General features: G+C 49.5%; 1 protein-coding gene across 1 annotated transcript in view; it reads right to left on the bottom strand.

Moving 5' to 3' along the window:
- Positions 1 to 2133: 2133 nt before the first annotated feature.
- The window catches only part of LOC138283674 (serine-rich adhesin for platelets-like), a 171958-nt gene continuing 151931 nt past the window's right edge, over positions 2134 to 22160 (bottom strand). Inside the window, exon 4 of the mRNA XM_069221624.1 lies at positions 2134 to 8250. Within this exon, the coding sequence (XP_069077725.1) occupies positions 8003 to 8250 (248 nt within the window). The 3' untranslated portion in view covers positions 2134 to 8002. The remainder of the gene's footprint in view (positions 8251 to 22160) is intronic.

Raw genomic sequence — 22160 nt, forward strand, 5'->3', positions numbered from 1 at the left:
ACTCTCCACCTCTCTACTCTGCACCAACTAGCTCAACATTACACCATCTTTTGTTTTTCTCTCACGTTTTCACTGTCTCCTCTTTTCGGTCAGGGGACAAAGGACAGTGATCATGAACCACAGGAGATGGTTTATCAACCGTCTGCTCTGGAACTGGAACGCTCAGGAGAAGTTCCCTTTCTTAGCTTTAAAGTCAACTTCAAGAGCATCCCATTCTTGTTAGCAATGTCGGACGAGCTGCTTCAGGCTTGGGACACTCCCACTAGTCATGCAGGCATCAAGAAACGTGCCTGGCCGGCAACTAAAAGTCTCTCACTGGTGGAAGATAAGGCCACATTTGCAGGCTGTAGCCATGCGTGGATCACGATCAATGGCTATCGAACATTAGCTCCGCAAGAATATATCAGCCAAGGTTGTTCTAAGTACTTGAAGGAGAAATGTTTTAACATCGCCTGAGTACACTACCTTCTGGCCACATCTCCACCGTGGCAGAGTGAGCAAGCCCCAGCTGGTTGTTTGTGCGGACATAGGGCCATATGTATGAAAGCTTTTTCCCATAGACACAGAATGGGTAAAATCCTTTGGTACATCTGGCCCATGGTCTGGAGGATCTGCCACACTTGACTTGCACTTGTGCTGAACTGAAAGTAGACCGGAGTCGCCTGCTGAAATAATTCAAACACTGTGACAGGCAGGCCTGGCCAGTTTCAAATAAGAGGACCCACGCCTGAACTGTAACCTGGTAAAAGTTTTAGAGGTTATTGGGAAGAAAATGCTAAAAGCCTCCCAACCAAATTCCCCTGCATTGGTAGTCACGGACGAAGTGGGGGGCACCAGAGCGGTGATACCCGACAGGCCAAGCAAGCAGCACCAAGTTAAATAAGCTCCCTTGACGTTCACACAGACATGGAACTCTCCCTTTTTCTGATTTAAAGGGCACATGACACTTAGCATTTTTCAGGCCTATCCAATCAGGGGGAACAAGGGCACTTTGCAAAATCCTGCTTCTTTTCAATCAAACAAGATAATGCTGTACCACATGCATGTTTCTGTTTTTAATTATGATTTTGTGGTATTTTATTATTTTTTCTGTGGTTTGTTGTACTGCACTGGTTTTAATTAACTATGCAAATAAATGACTTACTTACTGCAGGCAACAAACCACCAGTATGGCATTCATAGGTTCATATGTATGTGCTTTCAATGAACCTGCATCCTACAGAAGCATCCCCATTGTAAGAATGAGAAATGTTGGCGAATGTGGTGCTGCAATTTATAATGTCTTCAATCACTAGCTATTCTTTCAGAGACATTAAGCAGCATCTTTTATGATCATTGCAGAAAGTCAAGCTGGGGTTTATGTAGGACCTGCACATGTAACATCTGTACAAAACCTCCCTTCATCCACTCCAGCTGATTCTGGGCGGCCCACAATTCTGATGTTATGTTGCCATGACTGACCTTTAAGGTCGTCATTTTTGCCAATGTCCATCTTCAAGTCCCCTCTTCCAACTCTGACTGGAAAGCCAGGCCTACAGGTGCTCCTGAATGGTGCAGAAAGCAAATGATACATGCAGTCATGTGCACACTGGAAAAACGTGGTCCATCAGAAGGAAGAAACATGGGGGGAGGAGACATTGACAGGTTATATTAATTTGTGTAATGATAAAACTCAACTTGGCTAAGCAAGCACGGTTATTAGTTTCATCCTTTCCAAAAGGCATTTTGTCCTTCTCCCCCTCCACCCCGGTGATCACCTAGACTTAGAATAAGCACTGTGCCCAATATTCTGCACTCCCACCTTCCCACGCAGCTTTGTGCCTTTTGAGTGTGGATTGCTCCGCGACCCAGGTCTTCTCATATCCTAATCACTCTAGCCCAAAGACCGCAGGAGATCGGGTCACAAAGCATCGCTTCTTCCATGACTTTCCCATTATCACCCAGGAAATCAGTTTATTACATAAACCTTTAGAAATCACCCTCACAGGTATATGCGTTGTGTGCTGTAAAACATCCATAACTTATAATGAATAAATATGAAGGTCAGAGTTGGTCTGTAGGAAGGATGAAGCCAGGTGTAGAGGTAGAACTTTTAGATAAATCTATAGAAATAACAAAACAATGGACCTTTCTATCAGTAGAAGAATGTAATAATATTGTTTATTGAACTTGGAGGTGACCACTGGTAATACCAAGACTTTTTCTCAGAAAATATGAACTTATTTTCTTGCGTTTACTAAAATGGAGAAAATTGATGTGCTGGTATTTTGGCACTAACGTGAATTCGCCCGATATAGAGGACAGAACAGCTCACATTAAAGACACCTGGAAAACATATCAAAGTCTCTCCCAGTCACTCAATGAAGATCGTTCTATGTTTTAATTCCAGTTCAGAATTACAACTCTCTTTGAAAAATGACACTTCATTAAATACAATTACAATTCATATCTCAATAATTTACATGCCATTGTGTCCTTGTTCCCCTCTCCATCGCTTGCTCTGTAACTGCTGTAGGGTCTTGGGGAGTAGGCAGTGGGTAAGAATCAGACACTGTAGGGACACCTCCCTACCCGGAGCCACAGATGTGGCTGGACAGAAGCCACAGGAGGGGATGTGCCGAATGTGTGCCTCCTAGGAGCAACCGCTCCCAGAACTGTGCTTTTGGTATTCCCTCCTCCGGCTCTCCAGCAACACCAAAATATTCAACTGAGTTAGGGTGTGAGGATGGAGAGCGTTGCACCAGGTCGCTGAGGAAAGGTTGGAGGGCCGGCCAGTTGCAGATCTACATTGCCTCTGATTGGTTAGGCTGGGGTCTCGATGAGTCTGTATTTGCTTCTTAGATTAAGCTGCAGTGTTTTTTCGGGTTTGTACCCTCCTAGGTCAGGATGAAGTGGTATCTGCTCAGGGCTGGCTCTGCCTGTGTTCTCTGTTAGGGTGGGATGGTGTGTTGCTGTGCGCCCTATATTTTCTGTATTTTAGTGGGTGGGCCTTTTGTCAGGTTTGTTTTGTCTGTTAGATAAGGTTGGAGGTTTGTTGTCAGCCCTGTTTTCTCTGTTGTGTTAGAATGAGGGGTTTCCAGGTCTATAACTTGTTAGGTTAAGACCAAGTGCTTGTGACCGCTGTATTCTCTTTATTGCATTAGACTTTATTGTCTTTGTCACACCTATATTCTCTTTTTTTGGTACAAGATGGAACATTGTCGCCATTTCTGTATTCTCTGTTACATTATGGTTGAGTGTTGTCGCTTTTAGTATTCTTCCTTTTAGGTGAGGCTTGACTGGTGTTAGCGTGCTTGCATTCTCTGTGTTTGGTTTGTCACCAGTCGTGTTTTTCTGTATTGTTTCTGTTGAGTTATGTCGATGTGTTTATCATTTATGAATTATTGGGGTTATATTGGCCTTGAGTGCGGTTGTCAGGTCCGTCTGTTCTCTCTACTGTGTTATGCGTAAATGTTGTAACTGTGCCTTTACTCCCTCTGCTAGGTTGGGCTTGTGTGATGTCAGTGTCGTGCCTGTTGGGATAGGCTTAATTGTGGTTGTCGTGCCTGGATGCAATCTGTTTTGTTAGGTTTAACTGTTGTTATCAAGTCTTTCTATTGTTTCTGTTGGGTTAAGCCAGTGTATTTATCATTTACACATTATCTCTGTTTTAGGAACCTTGAGTTGTCTGTATTCTCTCTCTCTTGTGTTAGGCTTCAGTGCTCTTGTCATATCTATTCTCTCTGTTAGATTGGAAGTGCATATTGTCAGCATGGTATCGGTTGAGTTAGGATTACTTGTGGTTGTCTGGGTATTCTGTCTGTTGTACTAGGTTTAAGTGTTGCTGCCATGCCTTCATTTGCTCTGTTAAGTTGAGCACAAGCCTTGGCTATGTTGTTTCTGTTGGGTTAGGTTTTCGTGTAGTTGTCGTGTTTGTATCCTCTGATCGGTGTGCTCTCTTAGATTACGTTGGAATACTGCATCCCTAAAGACACTTCGGCATACCAAGGGTGGACAGACTTTGTGCTGCTTAAAACAGATGCATTTGCTTTCGGTTGAGGAAACCCCTTGTAACGTTGCTACCACTAGCAGTGTACGTTAATTATAAATGAAGGCACGCTGCCAATAGTATTGATCTGGCATCAGCAAGTGAATGTCTGAAGTGGTTGCCAAAGGTAACAGACGTTCATTCACCTGCCTGTCCTTGTCTGACAACTCATGTGTCCGATATATTTACAGTCACAACCTAATGGGGCGATCCTTCTTGACATTGACTGGCGTGAACATGTTCCAGCACCTCATGGTATAGATTAAAATGCTGCTCATTATGGGCTCCAGTGCCTCTCCGTCCACACAGCTTTGAAGTGTTGTCTTATTGGTTTCAGCATTTTCCCTTTGGACTCTCACACCGTCCTTTATAGGTTGCAACACCTTCCATTCCAGGATTCAATACCTTCTGTTCCAGGCTCCAATACTGTCTCCTCCAGGCTTCAATACCTTGTCCTCCAGGCTTCAATACCTTCTATTCCAGGCTTCAATACCTTCTGTTCCAGGCTTCAACACCTTCTTCTTCAGGCTTCAATACCTTCTCCTCCAGGCTTTAGTAATTTCTCCTCCAGGCATCAATACCTTCTCCTCCATGCTTCAATACCTTCTCTTCTAGGCTTCAGTACCTTCTCCTCCTTGTCCTCCAGGCTTCAGTACATTGTCTTCCAGACTTCAATACCTTCTCATCCAGGCTTCAATACTGGCTTCAATACCTTCGCCTACATGCTTCAATACCTTCTCCTCTAGGCTTCAGTACCTTCTCCTCCAGGCTTCAATACCTTCCGTTCCAGGCTTCCATACCTCCTCCTCCAGGCTTCAATACCTTCTTCAGGCTTCAGTACCCTTTCCTCCAGGCTTCAATACCTCCTCCTACAGGCTTCAATACCTTCTCCTCCAGGCTACAATACCTTTTGTTCCAAGCTTCAACACCTTCTCCTCCAGACTTCAGTACATTCCGTTCCAGGCTTCAATACCTTCCATTTCAGGTTTCAGTACCTTCTCCTCCAGGCTTCAGTACCTTCTCCTCCTGGCATCAATACCTTCTCCTTCAGGCTTCAACACCTTCTCCTCCAGGCTTCAGTACCTTCTCCTCCAGGCTTCAGTACCTTCTCCTCATGGTGTCAGGGCCTTCTCCTCCAGGCTTCAACACCTTCTCCAGTCTTCAGTACCTTCTCCTCCAGACTTCAATACCTTCCCCTCCAGGCTTCAGTAACTACTCCTCCAGGCTTCAATACTTTCTCCTCCAGGCTTCAATACCTTTTCCTCCAGGCTTCAATACCTTCTCCTCCAGGCTTCAGTAACTTCTCCTCCAGGCTTCCATACTTTCTCCTCAAGGCTTCAATACCTTCTCCTCCAGGCTTCAATACTTTCTCCTCAAGGCTTCAATACCTTCTCCTCTAGGCTTCAATACCTTCTCCTCCAGGCTTCAATACCTTTTCCTCCAGGCTTCAATACCTTCTCCTCCAGACTTCAATATCTTCTCCTCCAGACTTCAGTACCTTCTCCTCAAGGCATCAGCGCCTTCTCCTCAAGGCTTCAATACATTCTACTCCAGGATTCAATACCTCCAGGATTCAATACCTCCTCCTCCTTGTCCTCCAGACTTCAATACCTTCTGTTCTAGGCTTCAATACCTTCTGTTACAGGCTTCAGTACTTTCTGTTCCAGGCCTCAGTGCTTTCTGTTCCAGGCTTCAGTACCTTCTCCTCCAAGCTTCAATACCTTCTCCTCCAGGCTTCAATACCTTCTGTTTCAGGCTTCAGTACCTTCTCTTCCAGGCTTCAGTACCTTCTCCTCCAGGCTTCAGTACCTTCTCCTCCAGGTTTCGATACCTTCTCCTCCAGGATCAATACCTTCTTCTCCAGGCTTCAACACCTTCTGTTCTAGGCTCAAACACATCACAGGCTTCACTGCCTTCTCTTCCTGGACCGAGGACATTTTAAGGCTTGGTAACTTGTCCTCCACCATCCAGTGCCTTCTTTTCCAATCACTCCAAGCCTTGTGTTACAGGTCAGATACCTTCTATGCTGGGTCGATGTCTCCTCTTCCTGCTTATTTCCTGCTGCCAATGCATTTTCTCTTAGGATCCTCAATGTCTCTTTCAGTCCCTAATGCTCTCTCCTACACTATGGTGCAAGGATGCCTGTGTTAGCGCTCGGCAGACGAAAGTATGCCGGCGCAAAGAGACATCTGAACTGTGCCATATCTTTGTAAATGTGCCACAGTTCTGCTCTCTCTCTCTGCTGAACGAGGCACAGCAGCTTCACTTACAGCGCTGCGTTGCGTGAAATGTTAGTAAAATATACCCTCAGGTTTACACCTGCTGTGAAGTCATCTGAAAACCCTGTTTACAATGACTCTATCATGGGACCCAGCAGCTCTCCGACCCATTGAGGTCTTCTGAAGCATTGAGCATGTATCACCCGCATTTAGGTTCTGAGAAGCGGACAGGTGTGCAGTGCTACTGGATATATTGCATCTGTGCTGCCAGCCACCTCCCTACCTAAGGCCCGTGCCTCTAATGCATAGTTGTGGGACATGGTGTCAAAACCAAGGTGACACGTTCGAGCATTCACACATTTGTAGAAAGGCAGGAGTCCAAGACACGCAGGTCAGCAGATTTTGCTAAACATTACATTATTCTTAAGGGCAGCTTGTCATTGAAAAATCTTCTTAAAGTGTAGTTTTCAAATTACTATGAATGCTAAGACAGGAATGAGCAGCATACGTTTGTGCAAGTATGATTTAGTTAAACTGGTTTGTAGCATTGCAGGGGGACATAGAATGAGGATAGGACTCCGCACAATGTCGGTATTTTGTTGTGTTGCATTTTGTGGTTTGTGAATGTGTGTTTCTCTTGACTGTTGGAAAGAGGGAACCTCTAGTGTTCTTGTGTTTGCCTGTGAATGCACAAGAGCTTTGCTTTGCACTGTGGTCCTGTGCACTAGGGTGGCATTTGTGTTCTGTGGTTTGGTTCTGGTATTAGGGGACCAAGAATATTGCATCTTACTCCAGAGGAACGGGGTGGCTCGAGCTACTTACCTGACGTTAACATGTTCTTGCATCCACAAAAAAGTTACAGATACGTACCAACCTGGTTGTTGAACCATCGTTTTGTCTGAATACCTGGGCATAACACTGTCTAGTGGCCATACCTGGTCTTGAGTGCCCGACCCATCCAGAGCGATGTTTGTTACCTCCAGTACTGGGCCCTTGTGGGTCCCGAAAGAGCTCAGCATTGGTACTTGGGCATAGTTAAGGCGTCTGAGGATATGACTGGTTGATTGCTAACGTTCACTTGAAAAAGTCTTGATTTTATGGATAAAAGAGTGAAAAGGTGGGTTTTGTTGCAAGAGCGTGTTTTTCGAACGCAATCAGTGGCTGCGTGGCTTCCATCCTAGTGCTCCCAGTGCACGCTAGGATCCTTCTCTGTCACTGACCCCAGTGCAAGACACCATCTTGTGCATTGGGAATGAAGCCCATGGCCTTAGTTGCCCTTCCCAGACCTTTCACCAGGTTCCAGGTGTGCCTGATGCACAGGAGTTTGTAGGTAGTATATAAAAAAGGACACATCCTTCATATATAAAAGAAAAAAGAGACATAAATAGACTGTTAAAAACCATAACAAGTGTGTAATGAGCGCGTCTGGAGCCCAAGCCCAGCCTCACGTGGTTACATAACCAGGTCCAAGAGCCATGAAGGTCCTCTGCTGGGGCGGGCTGGGTCATCCTGGAGGTAACACCACCCCAACAAGTTGTTCCAGGTCAGCAGGCCTCGACCATGAAGAGAAACTGCCATTTGGCCTCAGCGGTCCCACCATAGCGTCACTTCCTGTCTGTCACTCACCATGGCTCAGACCTCAGGAGCGGAAGTCACAAGTCCAGCCCTCTTTCTTGCTGGTGTTACATCCGGCACACCTGCCCCTGGGGGTGCTGAGTGTTGTCCTCAGGCCCCCGCTCTCCGGCCCTGGCACTGGTCACACAGCCCCGTTCTCTTGTCTGGGCTTCTGCACGCTGGTGGCGCGGGGGGTGTTGAGGGAGGGGGCCAATGTGCAGAGGAATCCAGCCAGCAAGGTGAGCCCCAGGCCCCCCCAGGCACAGAACATGGACCAGCCGTAGCCATGGCTGATGTCCTCGGGGAGTCCGTACACGTAGCGGGGGTACCGGGAGAGTTCAAAGTTTATACCGGCCACACAGGTGCAGAGGGAGATGATGCAACATGTGCCTGGGGAGGAAGCACAAAACACAGGGTGACTTCCACAGAGTGACGTTTTATCCCCCTAACATGAAGATCACGCCTTCAAGACCAGAGGAGGCACCGACATCCCCAAGTACACCATGCTTTGCACCCTAAGTGAACCACACAAAAACCTGCTGCTTCCCACCTTGAGCATCCCATGTAGCCTCCTTCAAACCCCGGCCTCAACGAAAACTTCAGCAAAGAAGTATCAGACTTCATCATAGTCATGCACCACACCCACCCACACTCCTCAGAGACTTCAATGACCCCTCTGCCTCTGTCCACCCACCCACACTCCTCAGAGACTTCCATGACCCCTCTGCCTCTGTCCACCCACCCACATTCCTCAGAGACTTCCATGACCCCTCTGCCTCTGTCCACCCACCCACAGTCCTCAGAGACTTCCATGACCCCTTGCCTCTGTCCACCCACCCACACTCCTCGTAGACGTCCATGACCCCTCTGCCTCTGTCCACCCACCCACACTCCTCAGAGACTTCAATGACCCCTCTGCCTCTGTCCACCCACCCACACTCCTCAGAGACTTCCATAACCCCTCTGCCTCTGTCCACCCACCCACACTCCTCAGGGACTTCCATGACCCCTCTGCCTCTGTCCCCCCACCCACACTCCTCAGAGACTTCAATGACCCCTCTGCCTCTGTTCACCCACCCACACTGCTCAGAGACGTCCATGAACCCTCTGCCTCTGCCCACCCACCCACACTCCTCAGAGACGTCAATGACCCCTCTGCCTCTGTCCACCCACCCACACTCCTCAGAGACTTCAATGACCCCTCTGCCTCTGTCCAGCACACCCACCCACATTCCGCGGAGACTTCAACCACCCCTGTACCTCCGTCCCACACACCCACTCACATTCATCGGAGACTTCAATGAGCCCTCTGCCTCCCCACACACCCACCCACATTCATCGGAGACCTCAATGACCCCTCTGCCTCTGTCCAGCACACCCACCCACATTCCACGGAGACTTCAATGACCCCTGTGCCTCTGTCCAGCACACCCACCCACATTCCTCAGAGACTTCTATGACCACTGTGCCTCTGTCCAGCACACCCACCCACATTCCTCAGGGACTTCAATGACCCCTCTGTCCAGCACACCCACCCACATTCCTCAGAGACTTCAACCCCCCCACCTCCTCCAGCACACCCACCCACATTCTTCAGTCTTCAACCCCCACCTCCTCCCGCACACCCACCCACATTCCTCAGAGACTTCAATGACCCCTCTGTCCAGCACACCCACCCACATCCTCAGAGACTTCAATGAACCCTCTGCCTCTGTCCAGCACACCCACCCACATTCCTCAGAGACTTCAATGACCCTCTGCCTCTGTCCAGCACACCCACCCACATTCTTCAGAGTCTTGAACCCCCACCTCCTGCCGCACACCCACCCACATTTCATGAAGCCTTCAAAAATTGCTCTGACTGTCCAGCACACCCACCCATCTTCCTTAGAGCCTTCAACCACTCCTCTGCCCCGCACACACACCTACATTCATCGGAGACTTCAATTACCCCTCTGCCTCTGTCCGGCACACCCACCCACATTCCCCAGAGACTTCAACCACCCCTGTGCCTCCGTCCCACCCACATTACCCAGAGACTTCAACCACCCCTGTGCCTCTCTCCCACCCACATTACCCAGAGACGTCAACCATCCCTGTGCCTCTGCCCCACACACCCACCCACCTCCCTCAGAGCCTTTAAACACCGCTCGGCCCGCACACCCACCCACATTCCCTGCAACCTTCAACGACCCCTTTAGTCAAGCACAAAGACAATCTGAGGCTTCCTTTCCAGGGAGCATCTCTCTACAACTCTAGTGACACCTCTACTGCTATCAGTGTTACAAAGACAAAATGCCAACCCGTCAGATGCCAATAACTTCAATAATTACACGGTAATACAAATAATACTACTAACACATGGTCCTCAACGCCCTGAATCTAAATCTGCATATCAAAGATACAGATGACTCCAAAGGCAAAACTGTCAACCTCATCGTGACAGATTCACCCTCCCTGGGTTGAGCAGACTACTGGTCATCACTTTCTCCATCCTCCAATGGTACACTAACTCACCAAGGTTAACAGAACACAGACATACTGATCCTCTGATGATTCCTTCTTGAACAACTTCCAAAGGGAACTCATCCATCACTTGAACTCATACCATCCTACGCCAGATGTAACACTATCCTCAGTGCGCACAAAAATACACTGAAGAACCAAAACAGCTCTGGAACTCTCTAAAAGTAACTGTGCTTTATAATAGGAGACAGGCTAATGTCCAGACTCTCCCCACCCTACTCAAAGCACTGTGCTTGTCATGCTGACCTCTCATCACCACGGCCAAAGTTGACTTTAACATTGCCATCAATGAAGTAACAAACAGAAGCAAAGCACGTGTCCAGGCTATTAAAGAAGTCAATCTCCTGCCCAGTCCTCCAGCTCCACATTCAGTCAACAAGTGCTGCTCCACCAGAAGATAAAATGAGCATGTACATCAACAAGATCAAACATCGATGCTGTCTCCTGTCCCACACTGAATGCCCCCAAGTTGACCATCTTCTACCTTCTCTTACACCACAAGCTCACCGGCATCCTTAAGGCCACCTCCAACGAAGTGTACATTGTACCATACCATTGTGACATCCCACCCCTAAGAGGAGCTTCCACCCCTTCTCATCATTATCACCCGCGGTCTCAGCCATGGAGCCTTCCCAAAGAACCTCAGATCGAGACCCATCCTCTTGCCGCTCTACCACTTGCTCTGGTCCCAGATAATCTCACTAACCACCCCTCCATTATGCCTCTTCCTTTTATTATTAAAGTCACTGAGAAAGGTAAATTCACACATGACCAGGTCAATAGAACAACCTTCTGTGGAAGTACCCGAGAGTACTACCGTTCAAGTAGTTGACTCCACTCTCAATGAACATAGTGGTCTCGGCCTTTTGATCCTCTTGATCCTCTCCAGAGCCTTCCACTAACTTGACCATCAAGCCCTAATCCATGCCCTGGAAACATGCATGGGCTTTTCTCAACAGCTGCCATCAGTCATCCAGATGAGAGCTCCAAGACTAGAAGCTCCCCATGTCCTACAGAATACCCAACCATCCTCTCCCCGTTACTTTCAGTCTGTACATGGACCCACTGGCAGGAGCTTTGAGAACAACACTACTCCAACACCACAACTCTACATCAACATCTCTGCCTCGGCTCATCACATTCAACAACTCAAGACCTTCCTTGATCTAACCGAATTTAAACTCAACCTGATGAGGACACATCCAAGTCCATTAATAAGCCAACAGCACAAAGTGGCCTCAAAAACTCTTCCCCCCTTGACATCCAGCAACTCAAAGAGTGTCCTGTTCTTATCCAGACCTGGAAGCCGAGCCTTTAACTAAAGCTTAACGTGAGACAGAACTTCTCCTTCTCACCAATAACACCAAATCATCTCAGATACAACCTTGGCTATCCACCATGAATATATACGGCTTCACTCATTGGGTGGCAGCCAATGCAATGTCACTAGGATTCATCTATGACAGAGACCTCTTGTTGACAGAGCACACTGACAAGAAGACCAAAACACATAGCATTACTTCTTACTCCTGAAAAAATGTGAAAGTCTTCTACATGAAGCCAGCTTCAGGACACTGGTGCACGCCAAAACATTGTGTCAGCAGGATGGGGGCAAACCTCTGCTCAAGGGCCTCCCTGGCACCCTGAGAGGCATCCAGCACACTCCAGCACACCCCATCTGAGTGAGGAGTTCAACCTCCTCACTCCAACAATGGAGGAACTACACTGCAACGTCCCCTCTTGACCTGCACAGCCTTCAAGAGCCACTGTGTCTCCTATAAACCTGGAATAAACTGCGTCACTGCATACATGGCAGAGTCCAACTGTACCACCTACAAGCCTGTTATAAACTGCACTTCTGCATACCTGGCAGACACCAGCTGAGTCTACAGGTCTGTTATGAACTGCACCACAGCATACGTGGCAGAGTCCAGCTGTATCACCTACAAGCCTATTATAAACTGCACTTCTGCATCCCTGGCAGACACCAGCTGAGTCTACAGGTCTGTTATGAACTGCATCACTGCATACATGACAGAGTCCAACTGTACCACCTACAAGCCTGTTATAAACTGCACTTCTGCATCCCTGGCAGACACCAGCTGAGTCTACAGGTCTGTTATGAACTGCACCACAGCATACGTGGCAGAGTCCAGCTGTATCACCTACAAGCCTATTGTAAACTGCACTTCTGCATCCCTGGCAGACACCAGCTGAGTCTACAGGTCTGTTATGAACTGCATCACTGCATACATGGCAGAGGCCAGCTGTACCACCTACAAGCCTGTTATAAACTGCACTTCTGCATCCCTGGCAGACACCAGCTGAGTCTACAGGTCTGTTATGAACTCCATCAGTGTTTACCTGTCAGAGACCAGCTGCTTTACCACCAAACCTGTTATAAACGGTACCACTGCATACCTAGAGTACCATTGCATACCTACAGTACCACCAAAAACAACAAGTGATGGACGGAATGCTGATCATTGTCAAACACTCACCCCCAGTCACAGATCTGGGTTTAATCCATCGTTCTTTTGCTCACCATGCCACCCCAGTTTGGACCCAGCCATATGCAAATCAGTCTTGACCCTGTTCCTCATGGGAACAGTCCAGCCCGAACTGCCAAGCCAGGTCCTCACTGGACCGGAAACAAGCATCCTGGGACCGGTTTCGGGGTTTCACCCCTCATCAGCCAGGCTAGCTTAAATCCAGTGGCATGGGAAGCACGGGACCCAGGTCTGGGTATACCCTTCCCAATTAGGGTGACAAAGCAAAAACAACAAGTGATGGACGGAATGCTGAACATTGTCAAACACTCACCCCCAGTCACAGATCTGGGTTTAATCCATCGTTCTTTTGCTCACCATGCCACCCCAGTTTGGACCCAGCCATATGCAAATCAGTCTTGACCCTGTTCCTCATGGGAACAGTCCAGCCCGAACTGCCAAGTCAGGTCCTCACTGGACCAGAAACAAGCATCCTGGGACCGGTTTCGGGGTTTCACCCCTCATCAGCCAGGCTAGCTTGAATCCAGTGGCATGGGAAGCACGGGACCCACTTCTGGGTATACCCTTCCCAATTAGGGTGACAAAGCAAAAACAACAAGTGATGGACGGAATGCTGAACATTGTCAAACACTCACCCCCAGTCACAGATCTGGGTTTAATCCATCCTTCTTTTGCTCACCATGCCACCCCAGTTTGGACCCAGCCATATGCAAATCAGTCTTGACCCTGTTCCTCATGGGAACAGTCCAGCCCGAACTGCCAAGCCAGGTCCTCACTGGACTGGAAACAAGCATCCTGGGACCGGTTTCAGGGTTTCACCCCTCATCAGCCAGGCTAGCTTGAATCCAGTGGCATGGGAAGAACGGGACCCACGTCTGGGTATACCCTTCCCAATTAGGGTGACAAAGCAAAAACAACAAGTAATGGACGGAATGCTGAACATTGTCAAACACTCACCCCCAGTCACAGATCTGGGTTTAATCCATTGTTCTTTTGCTCACCATGCCACCCCAGTTTGGACCCAGCCATATGCAAATCAGTCTTGACCCTGTTCCTCATGGGAACAGTCCAGCCCGAACTGCCAAGTCAGGTCCTCACTGGACCGGAAACAAGCATCCTGGGACCGGTTTCGGGGTTTCACCCCTCATCAGCCAGGCTAGCTTGAATCCAGTGGCATGGGAAGCACAGGACCCACTTCTGGGTATACCCTTCCCAATTAGGGTGACAAAGCAAAAACAACAAGTGATGGACGGAATGCTGAACATTGTCAAACACTCACCCCCAGTCACAGATCTGGGTTTAATCCATCGTTCTTTTGCTCACCATGCCACCCCAGTTTGGACCCAGCCATATGCAAATCAGTCTTGACCCTGTTCCTCATGGGAACAGTCCAGCCCGAACTGCCAAGCCAGGTCCTCACTGGACTGGAAACAAGCATCCTGGGACCGGTTTCGGGGTTTCACCCCTCATCAGCCAGGCTAGCTTGAATCCAGTGGCATGGGAAGCACGGGACCCACGTCTGGGTATACCCTTCCCAATTAGGGTGACAAAGCAAAAACAACAAGTGATGGACGGAATGCTGAACATTGTCAAACACTCACCCCCAGTCACAGATCTGGGTTTAATCCATCGTTCTTTTGCTCACCATGCCACCCCAGTTTGGACCCAGCCATATGCAAATCAGTCTTGACCCTGTTCCTCATGGGAACAGTCCAGCCCGAACTGCCAAGCCAGGTCCTCACTGGACCGGAAACAAGCATCCTGGGACCGGTTTCGGGGTTTCACCCCTCATCAGCCAGGCTAGCTTGAATCCAGTGGCATGGGAAGCACGGGACCCACATCTGGGTATACCCTTCCCAATTAGGGTGACAAAGCAAAAACAACAAGTGATGGACGGAATGCTGAACATTGTCAAACACTCACCCCCAGTCACAGATCTGGGTTTAATCCATCGTTCTTTTGCTCACCATGCCACCCCAGTTTGGACCCAGCCATATGCAAATCAGTCTTGACCCTGTTCCTCATGGGAACAGTCCAGCCCGAACTGCCAAGCCAGGTCCTCACTGGACCGGAAACAAGCATCCTGGGACCGGTTTAGGGGTTTCACCCCTCATCAGCCAGGCTAGCTTGAATCCAGTGGCATGGGAAGCACGGGACCCACATCTGGGTATACCCTTCCCAATTAGGGTGACAAAGCAAAAACAACAAGTGATGGACGGAATGCTGAACATTGTCAAACACTCACCCCCAGTCACAGATCTGGTTTTAATCCATCGTTCTTTTGCTCACCATGCCACCCCAGTTTGGACCCAGCCATATGCAAATCAGTCTTGACCCTGTTCCTCATGGGAACAGTCCAGCCCGAACTGCCAAGCCAGGTCCTCACTGGACCGGAAACAAGCATCCTGGGAAACAAGCATCCTGGGACCGGTTTCAGGGTTTCACCCCTCATCAGCCAGGCTAGCTTGAATCCAGTGGCATGGGAAGCACAGGACCCACGTCTGGGTATACCCTTCCCAATTAGGTTGACAAAGCAAAAACAACAAGTCATGGACGGAATGCTGAACATTGTCAAACACTCACCCCCAGTCACAGATCTGGGTTTAATCCATCGTTCTTTTGCTCACCCTGCCACCCCAGTTTGGACCCAGCCATATGCAAATCAGTCGTGACCCTGTTCCTCATGGGAACAGTCCAGCCCGAACTGCCAAGCCAGGTCCTCACTGGACCGGAAACAAGCATCCTGGGACCGGTTTCGGGGTTTCACCCCTCATCAGCCAGGCTAGCTTGAATCCAGTGGCATGGGAAGCACGGGACCCACGTCTGGGTATACCCTTCCCAATTAGGGTGACAAAGCAAAAACAACAAGTGATGGACGGAATGCTGAACATTGTCAAACACTCACCCCCAGTCACAGATCTGGTTTTAATCCATCGTTCTTTTGCTCACCATGCCACCCCAGTTTGGACCCAGCCATATGCAAATCAGTCTTGACCCTGTTCCTCATGGGAACAGTCCAGCCCGAACTGCCAAGCCAGGTCCTCACTGGACCGGAAACAAGCATCCTGGGAAACAAGCATCCTGGGACCGGTTTCAGGGTTTCACCCCTCATCAGCCAGGCTAGCTTGAATCCAGTGGCATGGGAAGCACGGGACCCACGTCTGGGTATACCCTTCCCAATTAGGTTGACAAAGCAAAAACAACAAGTGATGGACGGAATGCTGAACATTGTCAAACACTCCCCCCCAGTCACAGATCTGGCTTTAATCCATCGTTCTTTTGCTCACCATGCCACCCCAGTTTGGACCCAGCCATATGCAAATCAGTCTTGACCCTGTTCCTCATGGGAACAGTCCAGGCCGAACTGCCAAGCCAGGTCCTCACTGGACCGGAAACAAGCATCCTGGGACCGGTTTCGGGGTTTCACCCCTCATCAGCCAGGCTAGCTTGAATCCTGTGGCATGGGAAGCACGGGACCCACGTCTGGGTATACCCTTCCCAATTAGGGTGACAAAGCAAAAACAACAAGTGATGGACGGAATGCTGAACATTGTCAAACACTCACCCCCATTCACAGATCTGGGTTTAATCCATCGTTCTTTTGCTCACCATGCCACCCCAGTTTGGACCCAGCCATGTGCAAATCAGTCTTGACCCTGTTCCTCATGGGAACAGTCCAGCCCAAACTGCCAAGCCAGGTCCTCACTGGACCGGAAACAAGCATTCTGGGACCGGTTTCGGGGTTTCACCCCTCATCAGCCAGGCTAGCTTGAATCCAGTAGCATGGGAAGCACGGGACCCACGTCCGGGTATACCCTTCCCAATTAGGGTGACAAAGCAAAAACAACAAGTGATGGACGGAATGCTGAACATTGTCAAACACTCACCCCCAGTCACAGATCTGGGTTTAATCCATCATTCTTTTGCTCACCATGCCACCCCACTTTGGACCCAGCCATGTGCAAATCAGTCTTGACCCTGTTCCTCATGGGAACAGTCCAGCCCAAACTGCCAAGCCAGGTCCTCACTGGACCAGAAACAAGCATTCTGGGACCGGTTTCGGGGTTTCACCCCTCATCAGCCAGGCTAGCTTGAATCCAGTGGCATGGGAAGCACGGGACCCACGTCTGGGTATACCCTTCCCAATTAGGGTGACAAAGCAAAAACAACAAGTGATGGACGGAATGCTGAACATTGTCAAACACTCACCCCCAGTCACAGATCTGGGTTTAATCCATCGTTCTTTTGCTCACCATGCCACCCCAGTTTGGACCCAGCCATATGCAAATCAGTCTTGACCCTGTTCCTCATGGGAACAGTCCAGCCCGAACTGCCAAACGATGGATTTAGGCCCAGATCACTGTACTGGGGGTGAATGTTTGACAATGTTCAGCATTCCGTCCATCACTTGTTGTTTTTGCATTTGTCGCACTAAGTGGGAAGGGTATGCCCAGACGTGGGTCCCGTGCTTCCCATGCCACTGAATTCAAGCTAGCCTGGCTGATGAGGGGTGAAACCCCGAAACCAGTCCCAGAATGCTTGTTTCCAGTCCAGGGAAGACCTGGCCTAGCAGTTCGGGCTGGACTGTTCCCATGGGGAGCAGGGTCAAGACTGATTTGCATATGGCTGGGTCCAAACTGGCATGGCATGGGCAGCAAAAAAAACGATGGATTTAGGCCCAGATCACTGTACTGGGGGTGAATGTTTGACAATGTTCAGCATTCCGTCCTTCACTTGTTGTTTTTGCATTTGTTGCCCTAAGTGGGAAGGGTATGCCCAGACGTGGGTCCCGTGCTTCCCATGCCACTGGATTCAAGCTAGCCTGGCTGATGAGGGGTGAAACCCCGAAACCGGTCCCAGGATGCTTGTTTCCAGTCCAGGGAAGACCTGGCCTAGCAGTTCGGGCTGGACTGTTCCCATGGGGAGCAGGGTCAAGACTGATTTGCATATGGCTGGGTCCAAACTGGAATGGCATGGGCAACAAAAAAAACGATGGATTTAGGCCCAGATCACTGTACTGGGGGTGAATGTTTGACAATGTTCAGCATTCCGTCCATCACTTGTTGTTTTTGCATTTACCTACAGTACCACTGCATACCTGGCAGAGACACTAAGGCCCATATTTATACTTTTTGACGCAAAACTGCGCTAACGCAGTTTTGCGTCAAAAAAATTAGCGCCGGCTAACGCCATTCTGAAGCGCCATGCGGGCGCCGTATTTATTGAATGACGTTAGCCGGCGTTAGCCGCCGGCGCCGTCTGGTGTGCGTTAAAAAAAACGACGTACACCAGGCAGCGCCGGCGTAGGGGAAAATGGAGCTTGGGCGTCAAGAAATGGGGCAAGTCAGGTTGAGGCAATTTTTGCGCCTCAACCCGATTTGCGCCATTTTGTTTTCACTCCCAACCCCCATAGAAATGACTCCTGTATTAGCAAAGACAGGAGTCATGCCCCCTTGCCCAATGGCCATGCCCAGGGGACGTCTGTCCCCTGGGCATGGTCATTGGGCATAGTGGCATGTAGGGGGGCACAAATCAGGCCCCCCTATGCCACAAAAAAAATAAAAAATATACTTACCTGAACTTACCTTAATGTCCCTGGGATGGGTCCCTCCATCCTTGGGTGTCCTCCTGGGGTGGGCAAGGGTGACAGGGGGGGTCCCTGGGGGCATAGGAGGGCACCTCTGGGCTCCTTCAGAGCCCACAGGTCCCTTAACGCCTGCCTTTTGCAGGTGCAAAAAAATGGCGCAAAAGCGGGCGTACGTCATTTTTTTTGACCCGCCTACTCCCGGGCGTGATTTTTGCCCGGGAGTATAAATCCGACGCACATGCCTCGGAGTCGATTTTTTAGACGTGAACGCCTACCTTGCATCTCATTAACGCAAAGTAGGTGTCCACGCTAAAAAATGACGCTAACTCCATGGACTTTGGCGCTAGACGCGTCTAACGCCAAAGTATAAATATGGAGTTAGTTTTGCGTCAAAATTGCGTCAAAAAAAACGACGCAATTCCGGCGCCAACGGAGTATAGATATGCCCCTAAGGGCATATTTTGTATAAAGTAACGCAGCGCGCCACCTTACTGCGCTACTGGAAAGGGCAGGAATGCACCGTATTTAAAAGAATACGGTGCAAGGAGCAATTTTGGCTTCCTTGCGCCAACGCAGGCACCCTAGCACCAACGTGCAAGGGTGTCTGCATTGTAAGTAGGCTTGTTTTTGTGCAGGAAGGGGCACCTTCCTGCACATAAACAATCCCCTGCGCATTTTCTTCTATGTGCGCTGCAGAATGCAGCACACATAGAAAGAGGAAACAAACGAGGAGAAATAAAAGATAATTCTGCTCGTTATGCCTCACCTGGGAAGGCGTAGCATTTTGGCACATTCCCAGGTCTACTGCATCTCGTAACTCAAGTAATGCATCAGAATCTATGGATGTAGCGTGGGAACAGCCATATAACACCCATGGAACGCCTCCCTGGGGCAGATTTGCGCTGCTTTGCACTACTCCAGGTTTATCAAGCTACTCAGGGCGGTGCATGATGGCCTTGCATGGCTTGATAAATTGTATTCTGGGCTTGCGTCATGTAGGCACCACGTTGCGTGGTCTAAGAGCAACACAACCCACTCATAAATATGCCTCTAACCATCTAAGCACCACAGCAGAAAGCAAGACGTTGCCAGACCAGAGTTGAAAAAATGCAGGAACAAAAATACTAGAAGGTTTCAAATACATACTCAGGCATCCTGGTGAACGTCACCAGTGACTTCAGAACAGCTCCTACCATATAGCAAGGGAGAGGAGAAGACACTCTACCTCTACAAAAAGCATCACCTGCACATAGAACAGCAACCTACATAAACCTATTCTCTGGTTCTCATAAATTGCATATTTAGTGCATATCCATCTCTCCCCATGGGGGTTTGAGCTTTTTTAATAGCTACACACACATGCACACACACACTTCAACACACATACACAGACATCACACGCAGACACCACATACACACACACACACACACCACAGACACCACACACAGACACCACACCCACACCCCCCTCACATACCACATGCACACACAGACACCACACACACCCACACACCACACACACCACTCACACACCACCCACACACACCCACCACCCACACATAGCTCACAGACACCACATACAGACACCACACACGAACAATCTTTCTCTATCTCTCTCTCTCGCTCCTTATTTCTTTCTTTGAGGCACTAGATTAACGTGGTCAGCACTGACAATGCAAGAAAGCTTACACTTGTAAAATAAATGCCTTTACACTTTCCTTACTGAGCAGTGCAGCTGGTGCTTTTGAGAGCATCACCATTTTTCTGCTTAGAAGCACTTACTGATTTATTTAAACATTTTTATCAGTCTCTCACTGTGGCGATGGTTGGTGCCCTCTCTCTAGCATCCACATCCTGGTGACAGGGCACAACCCAGCCTGTATAGGCAAGAATCATTGCACATGGGAGCAGTCGGGTCTGTATATGGGTTCACGGGGATACAAACAGTTCCTAGGTCTTGGGTAGGGGAGGAAAGTTAGGGCAAGTTTCATCCAAGTCCTTTCTTTCTAACCCACGTCATCTGCTCTTGCGTTAGGTTTACTGTCTGCAGGGGGTGGCATGGTGGTGTGTGCAGGATCCCAGCTCGTGTGGCCATTTGACGAAGACTGCAGACGGGCAATAAATAGGGTATATATGGATAATCGAATGCAGGTAACAGAAACTGATGGAGTAGGGGGCGAGTCAGTGGTGGTGGTAAGTAAATCCCGTGGTTCTTAGGGAAGGATTCTTGGGGATGGGGCAAGTCAGTGGTGGTGGTAAGTAAATGCAGTGGTGCTTGAGGAAGGGTGTGGCGAGTCAGTCGTGGTGGTTAGTGCCACGTTGCTTCGGGATGGGGCAAGTCAGTGGTGGTAAGTAAATGTTGTGGTGCATGGGGATGAGGGAGTCAGTGAGTGTTGTAAGTAAATGTTGCATGCTTGGGGGTGAAGATGAGTCGATGGTGGTGGTAAGTATTTGTCCCGGTGCTTGGGAATGGTGGTGAGTCTGTGTTGGTGGTAAGTAAATGTTGCGGTGCTTGGGAATGAGGGTGAGTCAGTGTTGGTGATAAGCAAATGTTGCAGTGCTTGGGGAAGTAGGAGTCAGTAGTTGTGGTAAATAAATGTTGCAGTGCTTAGAGGTATGTGTGAACCAATGGTGGCGGTAACTATATGTTGCAGGCTTGGTAATGGGAGCAGATCAACAGTGGCGGTAAGTAAATGTCACGGTGCTTGGGGAAGGTGGGAAGTCAGTGGTGGTGGGAAGTAAATGTCACATGCTTAAGGTTTTGGGGCAGGCACTGGTGGCGGTAAGTATATGTTACAGTGCTTGGGGATGGGCGTGAGTCAGTGATAGTGGTAAGTATTGTAAATGTTGCAGTGCTTTGGGGTGGTGGTGGTAAGTATATGTTGCATGCTTGGGAATAAGGTGAGTCAAGGGTGGAGGTAAGTATATGTTGCGGTGCTTAGGGAAGGTGGCGAGTCAGCAGTTGTGGTGGTAAATAAATGTTGCAGTGCTTGGGGATGGGGCGAGTCAGTGGTGGTGACAAGTATACTTTGCATGCTTGGGGATGGCAGCAAGTCATTAATGGTGGTAAGTATATGTCACGGCACTTGGGGAAGGTGGCGAGTCAGTGGTCACCCTCAGATGTGTAAATCAACCTTGCCTTGGTCAGTGCTGACCCCCCAGAGGTGTCGATCACCCTTCTCTTGGGCAGTGCTGGCCACAGCAGAGGTGTCCATTACCCTTGCCTTGGTCAGCGGTGAACCCCACAGAGGTATTGATCTCCCTTGTCTTGGTCAGTGCTGACCCCCACAGAGGTATTGATCCCTTTTACTTGGTCAGTCCTGACCTCCAAAGAGGAGTCGATCGCCCTTGCCTTGGGCAGGGCTGACCCCACAGAGGAGTCGATCGCCCTTGCCTTGGGCAGGGCTGGGAGTCGATCGCCCTTGCCATGGGCAGGGCCGACCCCACAGAGGAGTCGATCGCCCTTGCCTTGGTCAGTGCTGACCCGCACAGAGGATTCAATCACCCTTGCCTAGGTCAGGGCTGACCCCCACAGAGGAGTCAATCGCCCTTGCCTTGGGCAGGGCTGGCCCCACAGAGGAGTCAATTGCCCTTGACTTGGGCAGGGCTGACCCCACAGAGGAGTCGATCGCCCTTGCCTTGGTCAGTGCTGACCCTCACAGAGGAGTCGATCGCCC

Source organism: Pleurodeles waltl, chromosome 3_1 (genome assembly GCF_031143425.1).
Source record: "Pleurodeles waltl isolate 20211129_DDA chromosome 3_1, aPleWal1.hap1.20221129, whole genome shotgun sequence".
Lineage (NCBI taxonomy): Eukaryota > Metazoa > Chordata > Amphibia > Caudata > Salamandridae > Pleurodeles > Pleurodeles waltl.